The sequence below is a fragment of the Leptodactylus fuscus genome, chromosome 9 (genome assembly GCF_031893055.1).
Source record: "Leptodactylus fuscus isolate aLepFus1 chromosome 9, aLepFus1.hap2, whole genome shotgun sequence".
Classification (NCBI taxonomy): Eukaryota; Metazoa; Chordata; class Amphibia; order Anura; family Leptodactylidae; genus Leptodactylus; species Leptodactylus fuscus.
Window position 1 is genome coordinate 17,152,272 of NC_134273.1, and position 16,788 is coordinate 17,169,059.

Sequence of the window (16,788 nt, forward strand, 5' to 3'; positions counted from 1 at the left end):
AAGAAACGTTCAAATTATTTTGGCATCAATTTTGTCCAAATAATCTGAAATTTCTTATCAGCGAGACGCAACGTATTCTGTCACTGTGACCACGAGCAAACAAAGTTATCATGACCTGCCCAATCATTAACCACCTACATTTCCATCCAACTGAAACGCAAAAAATCCCCAAATAATAAAAATTATACAATAAAAACTTGAATTCGGATCTTATTACAATTGATATAATGTCTCATTTCTCTTCTGTTGAGATATAAATTTGATCCTTGGTGTCGAACTTCTATATTCTATCATTATAAATCTCTGCTTGTAAACAAAGTTGGAATCATTGGAAAAAAGTTGATTATTGACCAGCAATGATGGTTTCCAGGATGACGTCTCCCAGAATATTTGGGTATAAATACCCCGGGCTGTTAGAGGTTTGGTATTCACCATCATCATGAGGGGAATCATCCTAGCACTACTGCTCGCACTAGCGAGTGAGTGACAGCACACCAGCTCTTAGCTCTGACTTATACATTACATTTACTTTTTACTTTTATTTTTATATTTCTAGCTAATTTAATTTAAAAAAAAATTTTAAAGCTAATTTAATTGTATACATTTTTCTTTTTAATATAAAGAAAAATGTAGAATTTATTTGACATTGAATTAAATTTCCTTTTATTTATTTATTTTTGAGCTAATTTAATTTTACATTTTAAATTTAAATTTTTTTAGCTAATTTAATTTTTAAAACATTTCTTTTTAATTTAAATATAAATGTAGAATTTATTTGACATTGAATTAAACATTAAATTTCCTTTTATTTTTTAAATTTTTTTTAGCTAATTTAATTTCAAATTTTAAATTTAATTTTTTTTAGCTAATATAATTTTTAAAACGTTTCTTTTTAATTTAAATATAAATGTAAAATTTATTTGACATTGAATTAAACATTAAATTTCCTTTTTTTCTAAGCTAAGCTAAAAAAATTTTAAAGCTAATTTAATTGTATACATTTTTCTTTTTAATTTAAATAGAAATGTAGAATTTATTTGACATTGAATTAAATTTCCTTTTATTTTTTTAGATAATTTAATTTGAAATTTTAAATTTCAATTTTTTTTAGCTAGTTTAATTTTTAAAGCGTTTCTTTTTAATTTAAATATAAATGTAAAATTTATTTGACATTGAATTAAACATTTCCTTTTATTTTTTAGCTAATTTAATTGTAAAAATGTTTCTTTTTAAATTAAGTATAAATTTAGAATTTATTTGACATTGATAGCCTTTATCTATTGCGTATAATCTATACCATATAATTGTATTATTTGCCTCGTGTAATATTATTCTTTTTTTCCTCAATTTTACAGGTAGTGATTCACAAAACGGTAAGTATTTTCTCATTTATATTTTTAGAATTTTTTTGTCCTTTTTTTCTATTTTAAAATATTTTGATACAAAATTAGAATGGTGGCTTGTAAGCAAAAAAAAAATCTCCAAATTGGTATTATAACTACAGTGCATTTTGTACTATCCCTTAAGGATCTCCTCTTGACAGATGGTCAAATTGTGTCCTGATGTGGGGCTGTGAAGTGTGAACAATAAGTGTTTCATTTCCTTATAGTGCCTCCACAGGTGAAATGAAGAATTACACTTCCCTTTAAATGGGTTGCAGTATATATATACCCTTTAAGAATATCTACTTACTATGAAGTTATTGCCATGTGTCCTTGTTGATAAAAATATCAATAAATTAAAATTTTACAAAATTAAAAAAACAAATAAATTCTGTCTTGTATTTTCAGAACAACTTCTAAATCCAACCAAGACCTATGTGTACAACTATGAAGGAATAATTGTGAACGGTTTACCAGATAATGGCTTTACAAAGGCTGGACTGAAGTTGGCCCTCGAGGCTGAGATCAGCGGCTTTGCTCAGAGAACATTCATCCTGACGGTAACTTGGGGGGGGGGGGATAATGGTTTTTATTGAAGAGATCCAGACTCACTGGAGCAATGCTACATGGCACAATATGCAAACTAGCTCTACAGATGGTCAATGTCAAATATTTCATTTTCCTTTTGGAGGAAGATTGGCATCCTGAAGATAGGGAAGAAATGGGTTCTAGTTGTGGCTCTATGTATGATTTATTTGTAGTAGACTAGGCCCAACCCTTTCCTGATGCCGCCAAAGTGGTTTATCAGGAGTTAAATATCACAATTCAGTCCCATTCAAGGCAATAGGCCTCTGAGATGCAATACCAAGCACAGCCACTATGCAATGTATGGCGCTGTGCTTGTTATTCAGTTCTCGCTCAGTCTCTTCAACCACGTGATTGGTGGAGGTCCCAGGCATCAGACCCCACCAATTTAATATTGATGACCTAGCCTAAGGATAGGTCATCAATATTACAATCCTGGAAAACACCTTTAAAGGAATACTAGGTCAGCTAATATATGAAATATGAGCTTTTACAGCTCCTAGGCTACTTATTTGTATCAATGTGTATCATCTGCCTCTTGTACTTGTACTTAATCATGGTTTCCATACAGGTTCAAAAAGTTGACATCAAGGAATATCATGGTCAGTGGCCAAGAGATCCCTTCACTCGGTCCTCAAAACTGACCCAAGCCATCGCAGAACAGATCAAACATCCCTTTAAGTTTGAATACCATGATGGCCGAGTTGGGAATGTGTTCGCTGCTGAGGGTGTCTCCAGTACCGTGGTCAACATCATCCGAGGAGTTCTCAATCTGTTGCAAGCTCACGTCAAAAAGTCCCAGAGTGTTTATGACTTACAAGAGGTTGGTGCGGTTTATCCTTTATTCGGCTTTCCTCTGTCCTATATACATAGTATATAAATGGATTTTCACAATGAATATCATTTTATATTGAATATTTTAATGATGTTCTTGTACCATTTTTGAGTAAATTTTTCTTTATTGAAGTAGCTCAAGTTTTGGTGCAAAATACGTATAGTGAAGTATTGAAAAAGATACTCAAAATTCTACGTAGAAGTTAAATGTGAATTTTTGCATCATCTTCCAAACTGGAGATTCATTCAAGCTAGTCTAGAGTATTTAATGGCATAAAAAAGTCAAGGACCATTTATCTATCCCCTCACCCAACCAGACAGTACTCTGCTTCACCCTGTTTGGGACAAAGAAACCCTGTCTACATATGGATCTTTCTTTTTGGAGGAGATATTCTGGTTTGGCTTTGATCCCAGATCAGGTCACTTAGGTTTCTTGAAAACCAAGCATTGATCTATAGGGAGCTTCCTCCCAAAAGTTGGCGATAGAGAAAGTTCCATATTCTTTCACCAGAATTCTTAGAAGAGCATATATGATACGAAAGATTCTGCTCTCCAAACGTTGTCTTCTCTTGGAGGCATAGTACTGAAGAAAGTGTCAGAAAAAAATATCTGGGTTAATTTAGAATGTTAGATATGTAAAAATCGATATAAATGCTCCTCCAATATAAAGGCGAGTAGACTAGTGGATTATATGTTATCACATAAGCTTTTAGGATGAGCAAGTCTACCAATTGGGGTCATCATCGCCCATCTACCCCCAACTTATTGCTTGGTGATCCTATATGGCCAAGAAGTGATGGCCATATACGTGTAGAACTCCAACATAGTCACTAGCTTGACTGTCTTTTTAGACTTTAGTGGAGAGGACCATGGGTATACATGGTCTCCTCTGCTATATGTGTATGCTATAGATGGCCCAGTGAGCACTAGGTGGTTGGGGTTCCTCAAGCCCACACCAACCTTTGTCCGGCCCCTAAAAGAAACATTGGAGATCATGATCTAATCATGACATATACTCATCTCTAAGCATCGTAACTTCTTGGGCCCATAATGTCAACCTACAGTCTACCTTCTCCCCATATCAACTATAGGATTATTCACAAAATTCTTGATTTCTTTATACAGGACTGTATCTCTGGAAAGTGTCCAACAAGATATGTTATCCAAGAAGATGACCAGAAATCCAATTCCATCATTGTTATCAAATCCCGGGACCTTGAAAAGTGTGAGGATCGTGCAGTAAAGAGACTCGGAATGGTCGCCTTAGAACCTTGCAGAGCATGCCAACAGGTATGTGTGATCTTCAACTCAATGTCCTTTAAGGTTTGCAAATTCTGGATACTCATTTACTCCTACTGTCTGTAGAAATCCAAGCACTTGCGTGGAATGCTGACAGTCACATACAGAATAAGGAGTAAGGGCCATGAATCCATCATTGAGGAGGTTAAGGCCAAGGAAGTCTTCCAGTACGCTCCTTTCTATGAACTTGGTGGAGCAGCTCTAACAGACGTCAGGTAAAGCATATACTACAACATGTTAGGATTAGATTCTTATAGAATAACTAGACCAATCATGCAATCGAGAAAATGTTTTCTATTCTTTCCAGACAAGTCCTCACCTTGAAAGAGGTCAAGTCCAGCAGAGTGAATGAGCCACGCATGCAACTTGAAAACCGCGGAGGATTGAAATACAAATTTGGCTCTGAAATTTTCCAGATGCCAATTCACTTGCTGAAGACCAAGGACTTAGAGTCTCAGGTAAAGTGCAAAACTCCAGGGCAAAGAACCTAGAATCACAGTGTTCATGTTGACCTGAGTCTGTGAACAGGGTGTCATATGTGTTAGGACTATGGACCTAGAGTTACATGTGAAGCGGTTGACAAAGCGTCACTCATGAGACTAATTCCTAGATCTAGATTCAACAGCTAACATTTACAGTCATGGGTAATGGTAGATCCTAATCTGAATCAACACTAAAAGGGCTTATATCTTTGGAATAGCTGAACAGATTTGGTTGAACATAACACTAAATGCTGAGGGTGACAGTGCATATCAGATGATGGATGTTATTGGGCTTGCCAGACATCTTGAAGTTTACATATTACATAAATGTCGCTAAACATAACAATTTTGGAGGGAATGGCAAGCTAATGTGTTTGGTGTTGCCATGGTGGAGGAAAGATGGAAAAACTGCTACAAGCGTGTTCTAGTGGCTTACGACCCTCTCCCCATTGAGAGCACTGGCATGCTCCACTAAGCCGAGTATGTATACAGTATGTATGGGAGGTTGGGAAGCATAGCTGTCAGACATCTAGGACATGCTCCTCCATGTCATCATACATACTGTAACATAACACTAGTCATAACAATTTTTCCTGCTCATAATTTTGCAGATCTCAGATACTCTGCAGCGCCTGGTACAGAACAACCAGCAAGAGGTACAGACTGACGCTCCCGCTAAATTCATGCAATTGGTCCAGCTCCTGAGAGACTCCGACCCTGATAGTGTCCAGGCCATCCTTAAGCAGCATGCCGACAGACCTCTGTACAAGTAAGCGGGGGAGGGCCCGTGGAGATCAAATGCTTCTTAGACTTAAGATAAAATTTATGGGTTTTTAAATCAGTTTCTTTTACACCCCTGTATTAGTTTTTCTATTGACTGCTGTTTGCTCAAATATGATAATTATATTTCCAGGCAATGGTTGACAAAAGCAATCCCTGTCATTGGTTCAGCCGAGGCTCTTAAGATCATCAAGCGCAATATTCCAAACCAGAGCACCCAGGAAGCAGCCATGTCTATCGTTCTTGCCATGCACCGCACCCGTCCCAGCCAAAATGCTCTTCAGAATGCAGCTGTGAGTCTTCTGTCCTCTTTGTATATGTATATACGTCCCTTCAATACATCAGCATTGCTAATATTTGCTCTATGTGTTTGGTATCACGTCCTTTCATCATAAACATTAAGTCATAGTTATACTACCATAGTTTATAGTAGCCAAAGCCGAGCTGCAATACCACACACAGCCACTGAACACACGTGGCACTGTGTTTGGAGGAAGGCAGCAATGCTTTCTAGTCCTGTGCAGCCACTTTAAAGGTACACGGCCAAAATCATCACCTCCAATATAAAAAAAGCACAAGACAAGAGTCTCCAAAGATTCACTTACAAAAATTGTATTTTTAATGTTTTCCATCTCATAAATTGTATCATTATTTGTTTTGCATATCAGGATCTGGTGGAAGATTCCAGAGTCCAGAACAACCCAGTACTGCGCAAGGTAGCCATGTTATCCTATGGTACACTGGTCAACAAATACTGTGCAAACATGGCAGTATGTCCAGATTCAGTACTTCAGGTGAGTAATAATTTTAGGTTAGTCAACAGGTTTTGTTCCAAGGTGGAATATACCAAGAAATCTGACAGATAGATACAACGTATAAGCAAATAGGTTTATCATAAGTCACCAATCATTGGTTGGGATGGGTTGGTTCGGGGTGACTGAACCAACCCACCTTGAACCAACCAATGATGGGTGACCTATGATAAACCTAGTTTACATTAAGTATTGAAGGACAACTTCTGGTTGGTTGCCATGTTGTCACTGCTTTACAAAGTTCTGATGTGGAACGTGTCACTTTTTCCATGTTGTAGCTCCTCCATGATTTTGCTGCCGAAGCCGCCAACAAGGCTCATACTGAAGATATCATCCTAGCATGCAAGGCTTTGGGTAACGCTGGACAAGTTGCAAGTATCAAGCGTCTCATGAAATTCCTGCCAGGATTTTCTGCTAGCGCCTCCCTGCTGCCAGTCAGAGCCCAAGGTATTGCTGTGATGTCCCTCAGAAACATAGCCAAGGAAGACCCCAAGAGAGTAAGTGATTTTTAATAGGATCCTTCACTTAAAACACAAGGCCTTATGTAGTGTTACACTGTACGTGACAACCATTCATGAACATATTCTTTCCATTTAGGTTCAGGAAATTGCACTTGAGATCCTAATGGACCGTCGTGTCCGTACTGAAGTCCGCATGATTGCTGCCTCACTTCTCTTAGAATCTAGACCACCTGCCGCCACTGTGATCACCATGGCCCAGGCCATAAAGAAGGAGGCTAAAGCCAACCTGCAATTGGCTAGTTTTGTCTACTCTTACATGAAATCCTTGACCAAAGCTTCAGTCCCAGAATTCCATGAGGTGTAAGTGTGGAAGTCTTACTTTGATCCAAAACAGAGACTGTAAGTTTCTCTCGTATTTTGCCTCCATATTCCTAAAATAACGTTTGTATTACTTTAGGAACGCCGCTTGCAACATCGCCGTCAAGATGCTGAACCCACAGCTTGATAAACTGAGCATGCGCTACAGCAAAGTGTTCAATCTCGACACATTCAATTGTAAGTCACAATTCTACAAAAGTTGAGCACAAGTAACTTTAAGAGTGCAGAAGCGTCACCTGAAGTTTTTGGGAAGCAATACACAATCTCTTATGGGGTTTGCCCTTTACCATGTGTCTTTTATATTACTGGTAGCAAGTGCCTTTGGGTCCACTCAGGGTTCAGAGCCTCGTGTGACTTATTGGGCCCCCTGAAAATTTTTGGCAGCATTTAAGGGGCAACACGGTGGCTCAGTGGTTGGTACTGCAGCCTTGTAGTGCTGGAGTCCTGGGTTCGAATCCTGTCAGGAACAACATCTGGAAGGAGTTTGTATGTTCTCCCCGTGTTTGCGTGGATTTCCTCCCATACTCCAAAGACATACTGATAGGGGAAAAAAAGTACATTGTGAAACCTATATGGGGCTCACAATCTACATAGAAAATTTTGGCAGCATTTACATTTCCCTTTCCTTCCTGACCACCATGATGACTTTTTTGCAACATCCATGTAAACAATGATGGATTTTCTTATAAGATATACAGGCTCCCAGGCATCTTCATTGGGTCCTCTCAGACGACAGGGCCTCATATGACTGCTTGGGCCCCCCGACACAATTTTGGCAGCATTTACATTTCCCGTTCCTTCTCTATTTGGGCCCAGACCACCATGACGACTTGTTCATGACATGTCTGTGTACACATGGATGGATTGATGGATTTTCAATTCCCTTATAAGATATATAGGCTCCCTAGCATCTTCATATGTGGTAGTAGTGTCATTGGGTCTTCTCAGGCGCCAGGGCCTTATATGACTTTTTGGGCCCCCGGCACAATTTTGGCAGCATTTACATTTCCCGTTCCTTCTCTATTTGGGCCCAGACCACCATGACGACTTGTTCATGACATGTCTGTGTACACATGGATGGATTGATGGAATTTCGATTCCCTTATAAGATATACAGGCTCCCTTTTATGGGAGGTCCACAACCGTAGAAGAACATTTTGGATCTAAAATGTTTTTGCTATATCTGTTGAGTAGAAGATGAGGCTTCCAGATATGGAGAAATATAATATTTGCTATCTGTCTCATTATATTTCTTACGTTCTGCACTTCTATTCTTATATTGACATTATATTCTGTAGATCCTCTGATGTCTGGAGTCACTGCCAAAGTTATTATTTTGAACGATCCTTTCACCACACTGCCATCAGTCATGCGTGTCAAACTCCGTGGATACATAGCTGGTGCAAGCACAGAACTGATTGAGGTAACTCAAAAAGATTCAACATTTGTTACATGATATTTCGGAATACATTATATTCTTATCAGTTTTACATGGATATGATTTACTCCTCATTTCAGTTTGGTGTATGGACCGAAGGTCTCCAGCAAGTCCTTAGGAAACAGAACATTCAATTTAATCAGTTCTCCCTACGGAAATCCATGGTCAAGATTATCAAATCTGTGAGTTTTCGCTTTCGTCTTGTCTTAAGGGATAATTGTGTGCAATAAATAAAGAATTTGCTAATATTTTAATTGTTTATTTTTTAGCTGACTGGATTTAAGAGTGTTCGCTCCGATCAGCCTCTCGTCGCAGGTTATGCTAGGGTACTTGGTCAGGAAGTCAGCTACGATGTGGCCACCAAGGAAACCATCCAAAATGTTTTAAGGGTAAGGTCGCTTATAAACACCTGCCATATACCCGTACGATTTCCTATATTCCATGTTTTTTTAACATTTTTTTATCTGCAATGTTTTTAGTTACTGACAGAACCAACTTCTCAGCATCCTATGATAAAGAAAACCATCCAGAAACTTCTTAATGGACTTGCAGAACAATGGGTACAACCTCTTCTGTTGGCTGAATTGAGATACATCACCCCCACTTCCATGGGATTTCCTCTTGAGCTGGGATTCCACTCCGCTGCTGTTGCCAATGCTGCAGTTAACCGTAAGACATTAAGATTTATTAGATCGTATTACTAAGCACCATCAAGTCAACTAGTGACTCTATCCCAAAGGGTTACTTTTCCTCTTCGAGTCTTCAGTTTCATTCATCTTGGTGCTGCTTGTCTTCTTTTCAACTTTTTCATATAAAATTATTTTTTCCAAAGACCTGGGTCTTGTCTAAGATCTTCATTTGTGCTTCATATAGAAGATTAGGCTTATATTGGTCAATGTTCCAAGTATCTGTTTTCCGTAACATCCAAGGTATTCTCAAAGCTCTTACAAATACCAAGATGTCTACTGTAAAAGTGACAGCTTTATGCCAAATGTTGTGGTTGTTTGTGGAACCCCAGACCAGGATCCAAGGAACCCTAGAATCCTTGTTTGGAACCCTAGGATCCTTGTTTGGAACCCTAGGATCCTTGTTTGGAACCCTAGGATCCTTGTTTGGAATCCTAGAATCCATGTTTGGAACCATAGAATCCATGTTTGGAGCCATAGAATCCATGTTTCGAACCCTAGGATCCTTGTTTGGATCCTTGGACTCCATTGGTGGATTCTTCCCTAGGCTTCACTGATCATTTAAGAATTTAATAGTATTAAACCAAGCTCCTACTCCGATCACTATCAATAATTCTGCCTTTCAACTTTTTTATTCTGAAATAATATTGCATTATATTTTTCAGTTGAGATGAAAGCCAACCCAACACCATCAAGTGACCTGAGTATTACTCAACTTTTGCAATCCACTATCCAACTGCGTTCCGATGTAACCCCCAGGTTAGAAGACTTAGATATTACTGTGTATTATTGCTGAATTATAAAATATTCCAAAATATTTGGAAATAATTGACCACTGTCCATTGTATTTTTAGCATTGCAGTGCACTCCATAGCAAGCATGGGAGTCAACACACACTTAGTACAGTCCGGAATTGAATTTCATGCAAAGGTCAAGGCCGTCACCCCAGCAAAATTCAACTTAAAGATCAATGCTAAAGAGAAGAATTTCAAGATAGAAACCGAACCAGTCCTGCAAGAAAATGACTTGTTAACCGCAAGGTAATGTTCAGGGGATTCATCGTAAAAAAAAAAATGGAGATTTTGACATTGCAGTGTTCTATATATATATAACTATAGTAGAAGTTAATTTGTTCTTCCCTGATGTGGGCACCTCCGAAGATCAGCTGTAATCTGTTGGCAGCAAATTCTCAATTTCTCTACAGCACTACTACAGGAGAGCTAAAGTATTACACAATTCCCTTTGAAAGCTATATATTGCATGCATATGCCTGGTCCTCCAAAGCAATAGATGCTTTCCAGTCTGGTAAACCATTAAGAGCTCTGAATGTGGAATCCCCCTTAAATGGGGTTCTGAACTGTGGACAATCCGTACTCCTTAGAAGCTTCCTGTCGAGAAGTGACAATATGTAGGTCACAAAGTATCCCCAAATGATCAGCTGTAATATGTTTGAGAAAATGGCTGTGTTCAGTTTCCCTGGAAAAATTGACCATGACACAGTTCTCAATCAGTTCTCTCCAGAGAGTCAGACACACTCTCTGCTACCGATCATCATTTAGGCCATAGGTGAGAATCCCGAACAGAAGATCCCCCAACTGAGAATTCATCCAATGGGTTTTCCAAACTGGAGAACCACAATAAAAGTGGACACTTGGTTCAACATATCCATACATACTTGGTAGAAAAAGGAGGAAAGTAACGGGTTACGTAACATCTTATCCAACATATTCATCTTTTCTTAAACAGAACTCAGGTATTTGTCGTGTCCAGAAATTTGGAAGAGTTGGATTCCGTGAAGAAGTCACCCATCGTCCCTAAGGGAGTGGAACAGAGCATTCTGCAGAAACACTTTGAAAAGTCTGACAAGGCTTCGGCAGAAGAAGCTAGCATGATGGTAGGAAACAGATTAAGATCCTACTGAGGATCCATTATGGCAGTAGTATGTTGACTGCATATCCATAGATAGTGATTTGGACAATTAAAACCAGAAAATCCAAAAATAGTCAACAATACTATCTTATTCTTTTCAGGAAGGATCTTCAGAAATCATTCCCAAGAAGTACGCTTACCCTGGAGAGACAGGACAACATGAGTATTCTCCTTCCGAGCTCCTCCACATCTGCTTCAGGATTTCCAAACTTAAAATCCAAGTCTGTGCACAACATAAATCTAATACTGCTAAAGCACGCAGGGCTACCAAGTTTTACAAGCTCATCGGAGAACATGAGGCAAAATTCACAGTGAAACCAAGTAAGTGGCCTCCTCTCCCACCCACTTTAGACTCATCTCAAGGTTCCTGGTTGAGTAACCTCCATTCTTTCTATCTCTACAGCAACATCTGACAAAGAAGTAACCATCGAAAAACTGCAACTGGAAATAACCGCTGGACCCAAAGCAGCCTCAAAAATAGTTTCTCTTGGCGACCTACAAAAAGATGGACATCTTGAGGAATCTGAAGTTCAGAGGAGGCTGAGGACCATCCTTGGAATTGATGAGGAGTTCAAGGTAATTTAGTTCAATTGGGTATAGGGTGTTGCTCCTTCCCAAGCACCTTGATGGTTCTCATGACGTATGATATGATGTTACAGGCCAGAAATCAGAGCTTACATTCACGGAAATGGGCGAAAAAGACACATGATGACGATGACGACGATGACGACGACGATGATGATGATGCAAGGCGTAAGAAGAAAGATCCAAGCAGCAGCAGCTCATCCAGCAGCGAACAGGACGAAAAACGACGCCGCCAACAACAAAAGGGAAGACCTAAAAACTCATGGGAGAGACAACAGCAACACAAAGGTGACAAGCGCCGTCCAAAGAGCAGCAGCAGCAGCAGTAGCAGCAGCAGCAGCAGCAGCAGCAGTGACAGCAGCGACAGCAGCAGTAGCAGCAGCAGCAGCGACAGCAACAGAAAACCAGGCCATAAACACCAACAGAGCAGCAGTAGCAGCAGCAGCAGCAGTGACAGCAGCGACAGCAGTAGCAGCAGCAGCAGCAGCTCAAGTGAGCAAAAGCATGGCAAACACCAGCAAATCTCTCATCACGGACAGCAAAGCAACAAACAGCAAAGCCGCAAACAGCAAAGCCGCAGACAGCAAAGCCACGGTCACTACGCCATTGATGCTGATAATGAACAGGTACTTTCCAATGCCATATCTGTGTATAGACTGAGCCTGGTATTGCAGCTAGGACTAATCTGCAATACCAGGCCAAGAACAGACGCTGTTTCTGGGGGCAAAAAAAAACCAGATTAATTTATACCTGTGTCCTTTGTTGTCTTACTAGGAGGATCACGACATCTTTGCCCTGCGATTTAAGAAACCTTCTAAACAGGTGAGTACACATTGAAAGCTGGGTCATGAGCTTGAAAATTAGAGTGAAAATAAAAGAAAAATTTCAGTACTGCCAGTGACCACTAGGCGATGCTGTTTTAATATTGAGTTTATTGATTTTGTATACTATTCTAGGTTAGGATACCTAAATACCGTATAGGTATACAAAGGTTTGAGTCACCAAACGATATACAATATGCTTTAGAAAACTTTAATGTGTAATGTCCCATTGCAACTGGAAAAATTCTATAATGTATTATCAATAGGTTGTCCTAGGTCATAGGTTTAACTCAAGTCATCCCTAGGTGATTATAGAACTGGACATACATGCTTGTTGTTGTAGTCAATTTAGTATTAAGCATATAATATTACCGGCTTCTTAAAGGTATCATGCTCCTTTATCTCAACAGGTCAAGACCTTGTCTGGCCGTGTCCGCGATTCACAGTCCAGCTCCAGCTCTAGTAGCAGCAGCAGTAGTAGCAGCAGCAGCAGCGAATCTGATGAACGACCCCAGTCACGTGTAAGTAGGATGGAGGCAATACAGCTTTGGTATACAAGGTATACTATGTATAACCACTTATAATATGTCATCTTATTTTTCAGGCCAGATTCCTTGGAGAACACAAATCTCCTGCCTGGGTGGCCACCCTCCAGGCTGTTAGATCTGACAGTAAGAAGCAAGGTTATCAGATGATCGTGTATGGAGACTATTACACATCCAAGCCTAGACTGCAGGCCTACGTGGTGGACATCTCAGGAGAGAGCCGCTGGAGAGCATGCGTCAGTGCAGAAGTCGAAAGCCAACATGAAGCCAAGGTAAGGAAAGCTTTAGAACAGACTTATACATCTCACAATAGGTCAAGATATCATCTAATAACACTATAAACCTTCTAGGCTGAACTGAGATGGGGACAGAACTGTCAACAATACAAGCTCTCTGCCTGGGCCGAAACAGGACGTTGGGGCAACCAACCAGCACTCAGAGTAAAAGTGGCCTGGCCAAGAATCCCATCTAAACTGAAATACGTCGGACAAGCGTAAGGAAATATTTAGCTTTTCTTGTGTTCTCCATCTATGTATTTATTCTTTGCAAAGTTAATATTCAGTGCTAGAGTCAGATGTTTGGGGAAAGGGGTGGGGCATAGAGTACTAAGCTCCACCTTTTTAACTAAGCCCCACCTCTGAGGAACAATATGACATTTTCTCAAAAATTGACTAATTGTTTCAGTAACTTGATGAATGTCTAGAAATCATGATTAATTGCCATGAATTTGGACTATCATTTCAGAGTCGGTTGGTACGTTCCCGGAGCTGCCCTCATGTTAGGATTCTCAGGACACATGCATAGGAACCCATCAAGAGAAGCTAAGCTCATCCTGTCCCTTTCCAACCCCAGGACCATGAACCTTATTCTCAAAGTCCCACAGGTAAGCTACCTGTTATTAGCCATGAATTGTCACCCGAGAGAGACCAACCTATCCAGTTGTCCATCCTTGAACTAGAATACTAAAGAGAGGCACACTAAAGTTGAGTGGGGCTGAGCTGCAATACCCAACACAGCCTATCAACAAGAGTGGCGCTGTCTCTAGATAAAAGCAAATCCTTTTTATTAATGAGTCTTTAAATCAATATCTGTTCACTCCTCTGCAGGCATCCGTCTACTACCAAGGTTTGACTCTCCCTCTTGCCGTCAGTGCTGCCTGGCATGCACGTCCTTCAGAAATTCAGATCCCAACCTGGAATGTCTTTGCTGATGCTCACAACTCAATAGCAGATGGACTTAGAGGTAAGTTTAATTTTGCTGGACCATACATGGGAATCCATTATGGTGTCATGGTCTGGGCCTATGGGACGACCAGGTGGTCCACTAGCAGGCCAATCTTTGTTCCAGCCTTGGCCTTATCAGGCAATGGCTGCAATGGTCGGCCCTTTCAGGTTATGGGACAATCCTAGTAACCCAACACCTCTAGGGCCCATGTCATGCTGATAGACAGATATATATCACAAAATCCTAACCCTTCATCACTCCAATTTGGCCCCTAGGACGTTGCTCAGTCTCCAACAACATGATATCAACATTCAATGATGTTAACTACAACTACACAATGCCCGGACACTGCTACCACGTTCTTGCCCACGACTGTACTGAAGAAAATAAGTTCCTGGTCATGGCCAAGAATTCCCTGGAGAATCCAGAACACAAAGATATTAACATTAAACTGGGAGAACTGTAAGTAGAAACTGGTCTGATATAGAATGTCAATTGTGGCGAATATTCTGCATTTTGTATAACTGTTGTAATATGTATTCATGTATTATATTATGTCATATTATATTATGTCATATATTATGTATTAAGTTATGGGACTGTCTTGGGTCCTAACCACTTCTAAGGGACCTCTACGATTTATCCACAGCGTATTACAAATCTAAAATATATAGGTTTTAACATGATAAACTTTATTTTCTGCTTTCTTCACTTTCCTAGTGACATTCACATGTACAGCAGATCAGGAGAGCCCATGCTGAAGGTTAATAACATTGAAATTTCCAAGATGAAACTTCCATATGAGCCCAGCCAGGGTAAGTGAGATTGTGCGGCCATACTAAGGAACGTACAACTAGAAGATTTATGATATCGAATGGAAAGCACTGGGGAAAATGTCCCCATTGTATCAATTAGATAGAATCGAAAGACGCAGGAAAGGCATACGGACGGAATCTAAATCTGATATCTCTTACAGAACCATCCGTGCTTATTGAAGAGAGAGATGGAAAAATTGTCCTACTTGCACCAGACTTTGGTATTGAAGAACTTCTTTATGATGGAAAGTCAAGCGAGGTAAAGGAACTAATCACATCCAATATCTTAGTCATATGGGGTGTCCTCGACTACATATGTGGAAGTGGGGAAGAAACTGGTGGTCAAATGACTAGACTTATGGAGCCCATTCGGTGCAATACTTGATGGACACCAATGCAGACTTGAAGTCTTACAAAGTCCCAGTGATATGACCAATGAAAGCTCTTTGATCATCACAATATCCGACTCCTACATCTCAGAGAACTCGTGGCAACGCTCACAATATATTAGTTGTCAGGATTGCGGACATTTGAAGGCTTTGTAGGCCACACATTGTCAGATATCCCACTAATGCGCATGTATTCTTTGTAGGTTCGCACCGCAGTATGGATGAGAGGTCAGACTTGTGGTATCTGCGGCCGCCACGATGATGAGACAGAAATGGAATTCAGGATGCCTGACGGATCAGTAGCAAAGGATGAAGAAAGCTTTGGTCATTCTTGGATTCCAGCTGAAGACACCTGCTCAGGACGTAAGTAACAGATGGTTCTGTTGTAGGTTGACGCTCAATCAGTTCTGTATTCCCTTGCAATAGGACAATAGATATTAGGATCCATGGGTAGGAGCAGAACACAAAAGATTGTAAATCATGACAGCAATAAGGGAGGAGTGTGTTGGCTTTGTGACGGGCAGTGACCTGTTCTTTTATGTTATGACATTAGTGAAAATATTGGAAGTTCCACCCAAAGAATAGAGCAGTCAAAGTTTTGGCCACTAGACTCCTTGTATGTGCTATATCATAGACTCCTTATTTTACAGTCTGCAAACTTCATCGCTATACGGTGAAGACTAAGAAGCCAGAAATGGAGGAAAACAAATGTTATTCCACTCACAAAGTCCTGCGTTGCCCTGAAGGTTGCACCCCATCAGCCAAAACCCCTGTCTCTGTTGGCTTCCACTGCACATCTGCTGGTAAGTTATCCTTCATTTGCAACATAAGATCCCTATCCATTGACAGCAAGTGAAGGATCCTGCTAAATCCTTGGTCGTGTACGATTCTAGCTCTGCTGCAGTATATGGGACCCTTGCTCTTCTATAGTATAATGCACCCTCCTTAAAGGGGTGATGCAGGTCTATAATATTGAGCGCTGTAGCCGCTTCACTACTTACCAGGCACAGTACCATACATTGTATAGTGGCTGTTCTTGGTATGGCTAGCTTCAGTAGCTATGGGCTAAGAGTTATACATCCTGGCCCCACCATACCTGCCAATGTCCACCCTATTTCCATGGACTCCAGACTATAACCCTCTCTCTTTTTCAACTACAGAAGTGGCAGAAGGAGAGTCGCTGATTGACATGCCTGAAGACTTCACAGAACAAGTAGAAGCCCACACTTCCTGTTCCTGTGAGTCCCTCAAGTGCGCGGCTTAATGTTAATGGCGCTGCCCCTGCCCCCTTCTTGTCCATACTTAGAAACTAAACAGTAACGGAAGAATAAGCTGCAACGTCA

General features: G+C 40.2%; 1 protein-coding gene across 1 annotated transcript; it reads left to right on the forward strand.

The window, feature by feature from the left end:
- The first annotated feature begins 430 nt into the window (after nucleotides 1-430).
- Nucleotides 431-16,709, forward strand: LOC142218473 (vitellogenin-A2-like). The gene is made up of 35 exons (XM_075287224.1): nucleotides 431-479; nucleotides 1,356-1,373; nucleotides 1,791-1,942; nucleotides 2,539-2,790; nucleotides 3,927-4,091; nucleotides 4,167-4,315; nucleotides 4,408-4,558; nucleotides 5,194-5,351; nucleotides 5,496-5,655; nucleotides 6,031-6,156; nucleotides 6,453-6,671; nucleotides 6,772-6,995; nucleotides 7,093-7,190; nucleotides 8,312-8,436; nucleotides 8,532-8,633; nucleotides 8,721-8,840; nucleotides 8,931-9,120; nucleotides 9,803-9,896; nucleotides 9,992-10,177; nucleotides 10,884-11,031; nucleotides 11,168-11,387; nucleotides 11,470-11,642; nucleotides 11,726-12,277; nucleotides 12,426-12,473; nucleotides 12,883-12,993; nucleotides 13,077-13,289; nucleotides 13,368-13,510; nucleotides 13,762-13,900; nucleotides 14,124-14,259; nucleotides 14,517-14,703; nucleotides 14,962-15,056; nucleotides 15,218-15,315; nucleotides 15,649-15,808; nucleotides 16,096-16,248; nucleotides 16,606-16,709. Exons 1-35 carry the CDS (start codon nucleotides 440-442, stop codon nucleotides 16,707-16,709), a joined length of 5,409 nt encoding a protein of 1,802 aa, XP_075143325.1. The 5' UTR covers nucleotides 431-439.
- Nucleotides 16,710-16,788: the final 79 nt, after the last annotated feature.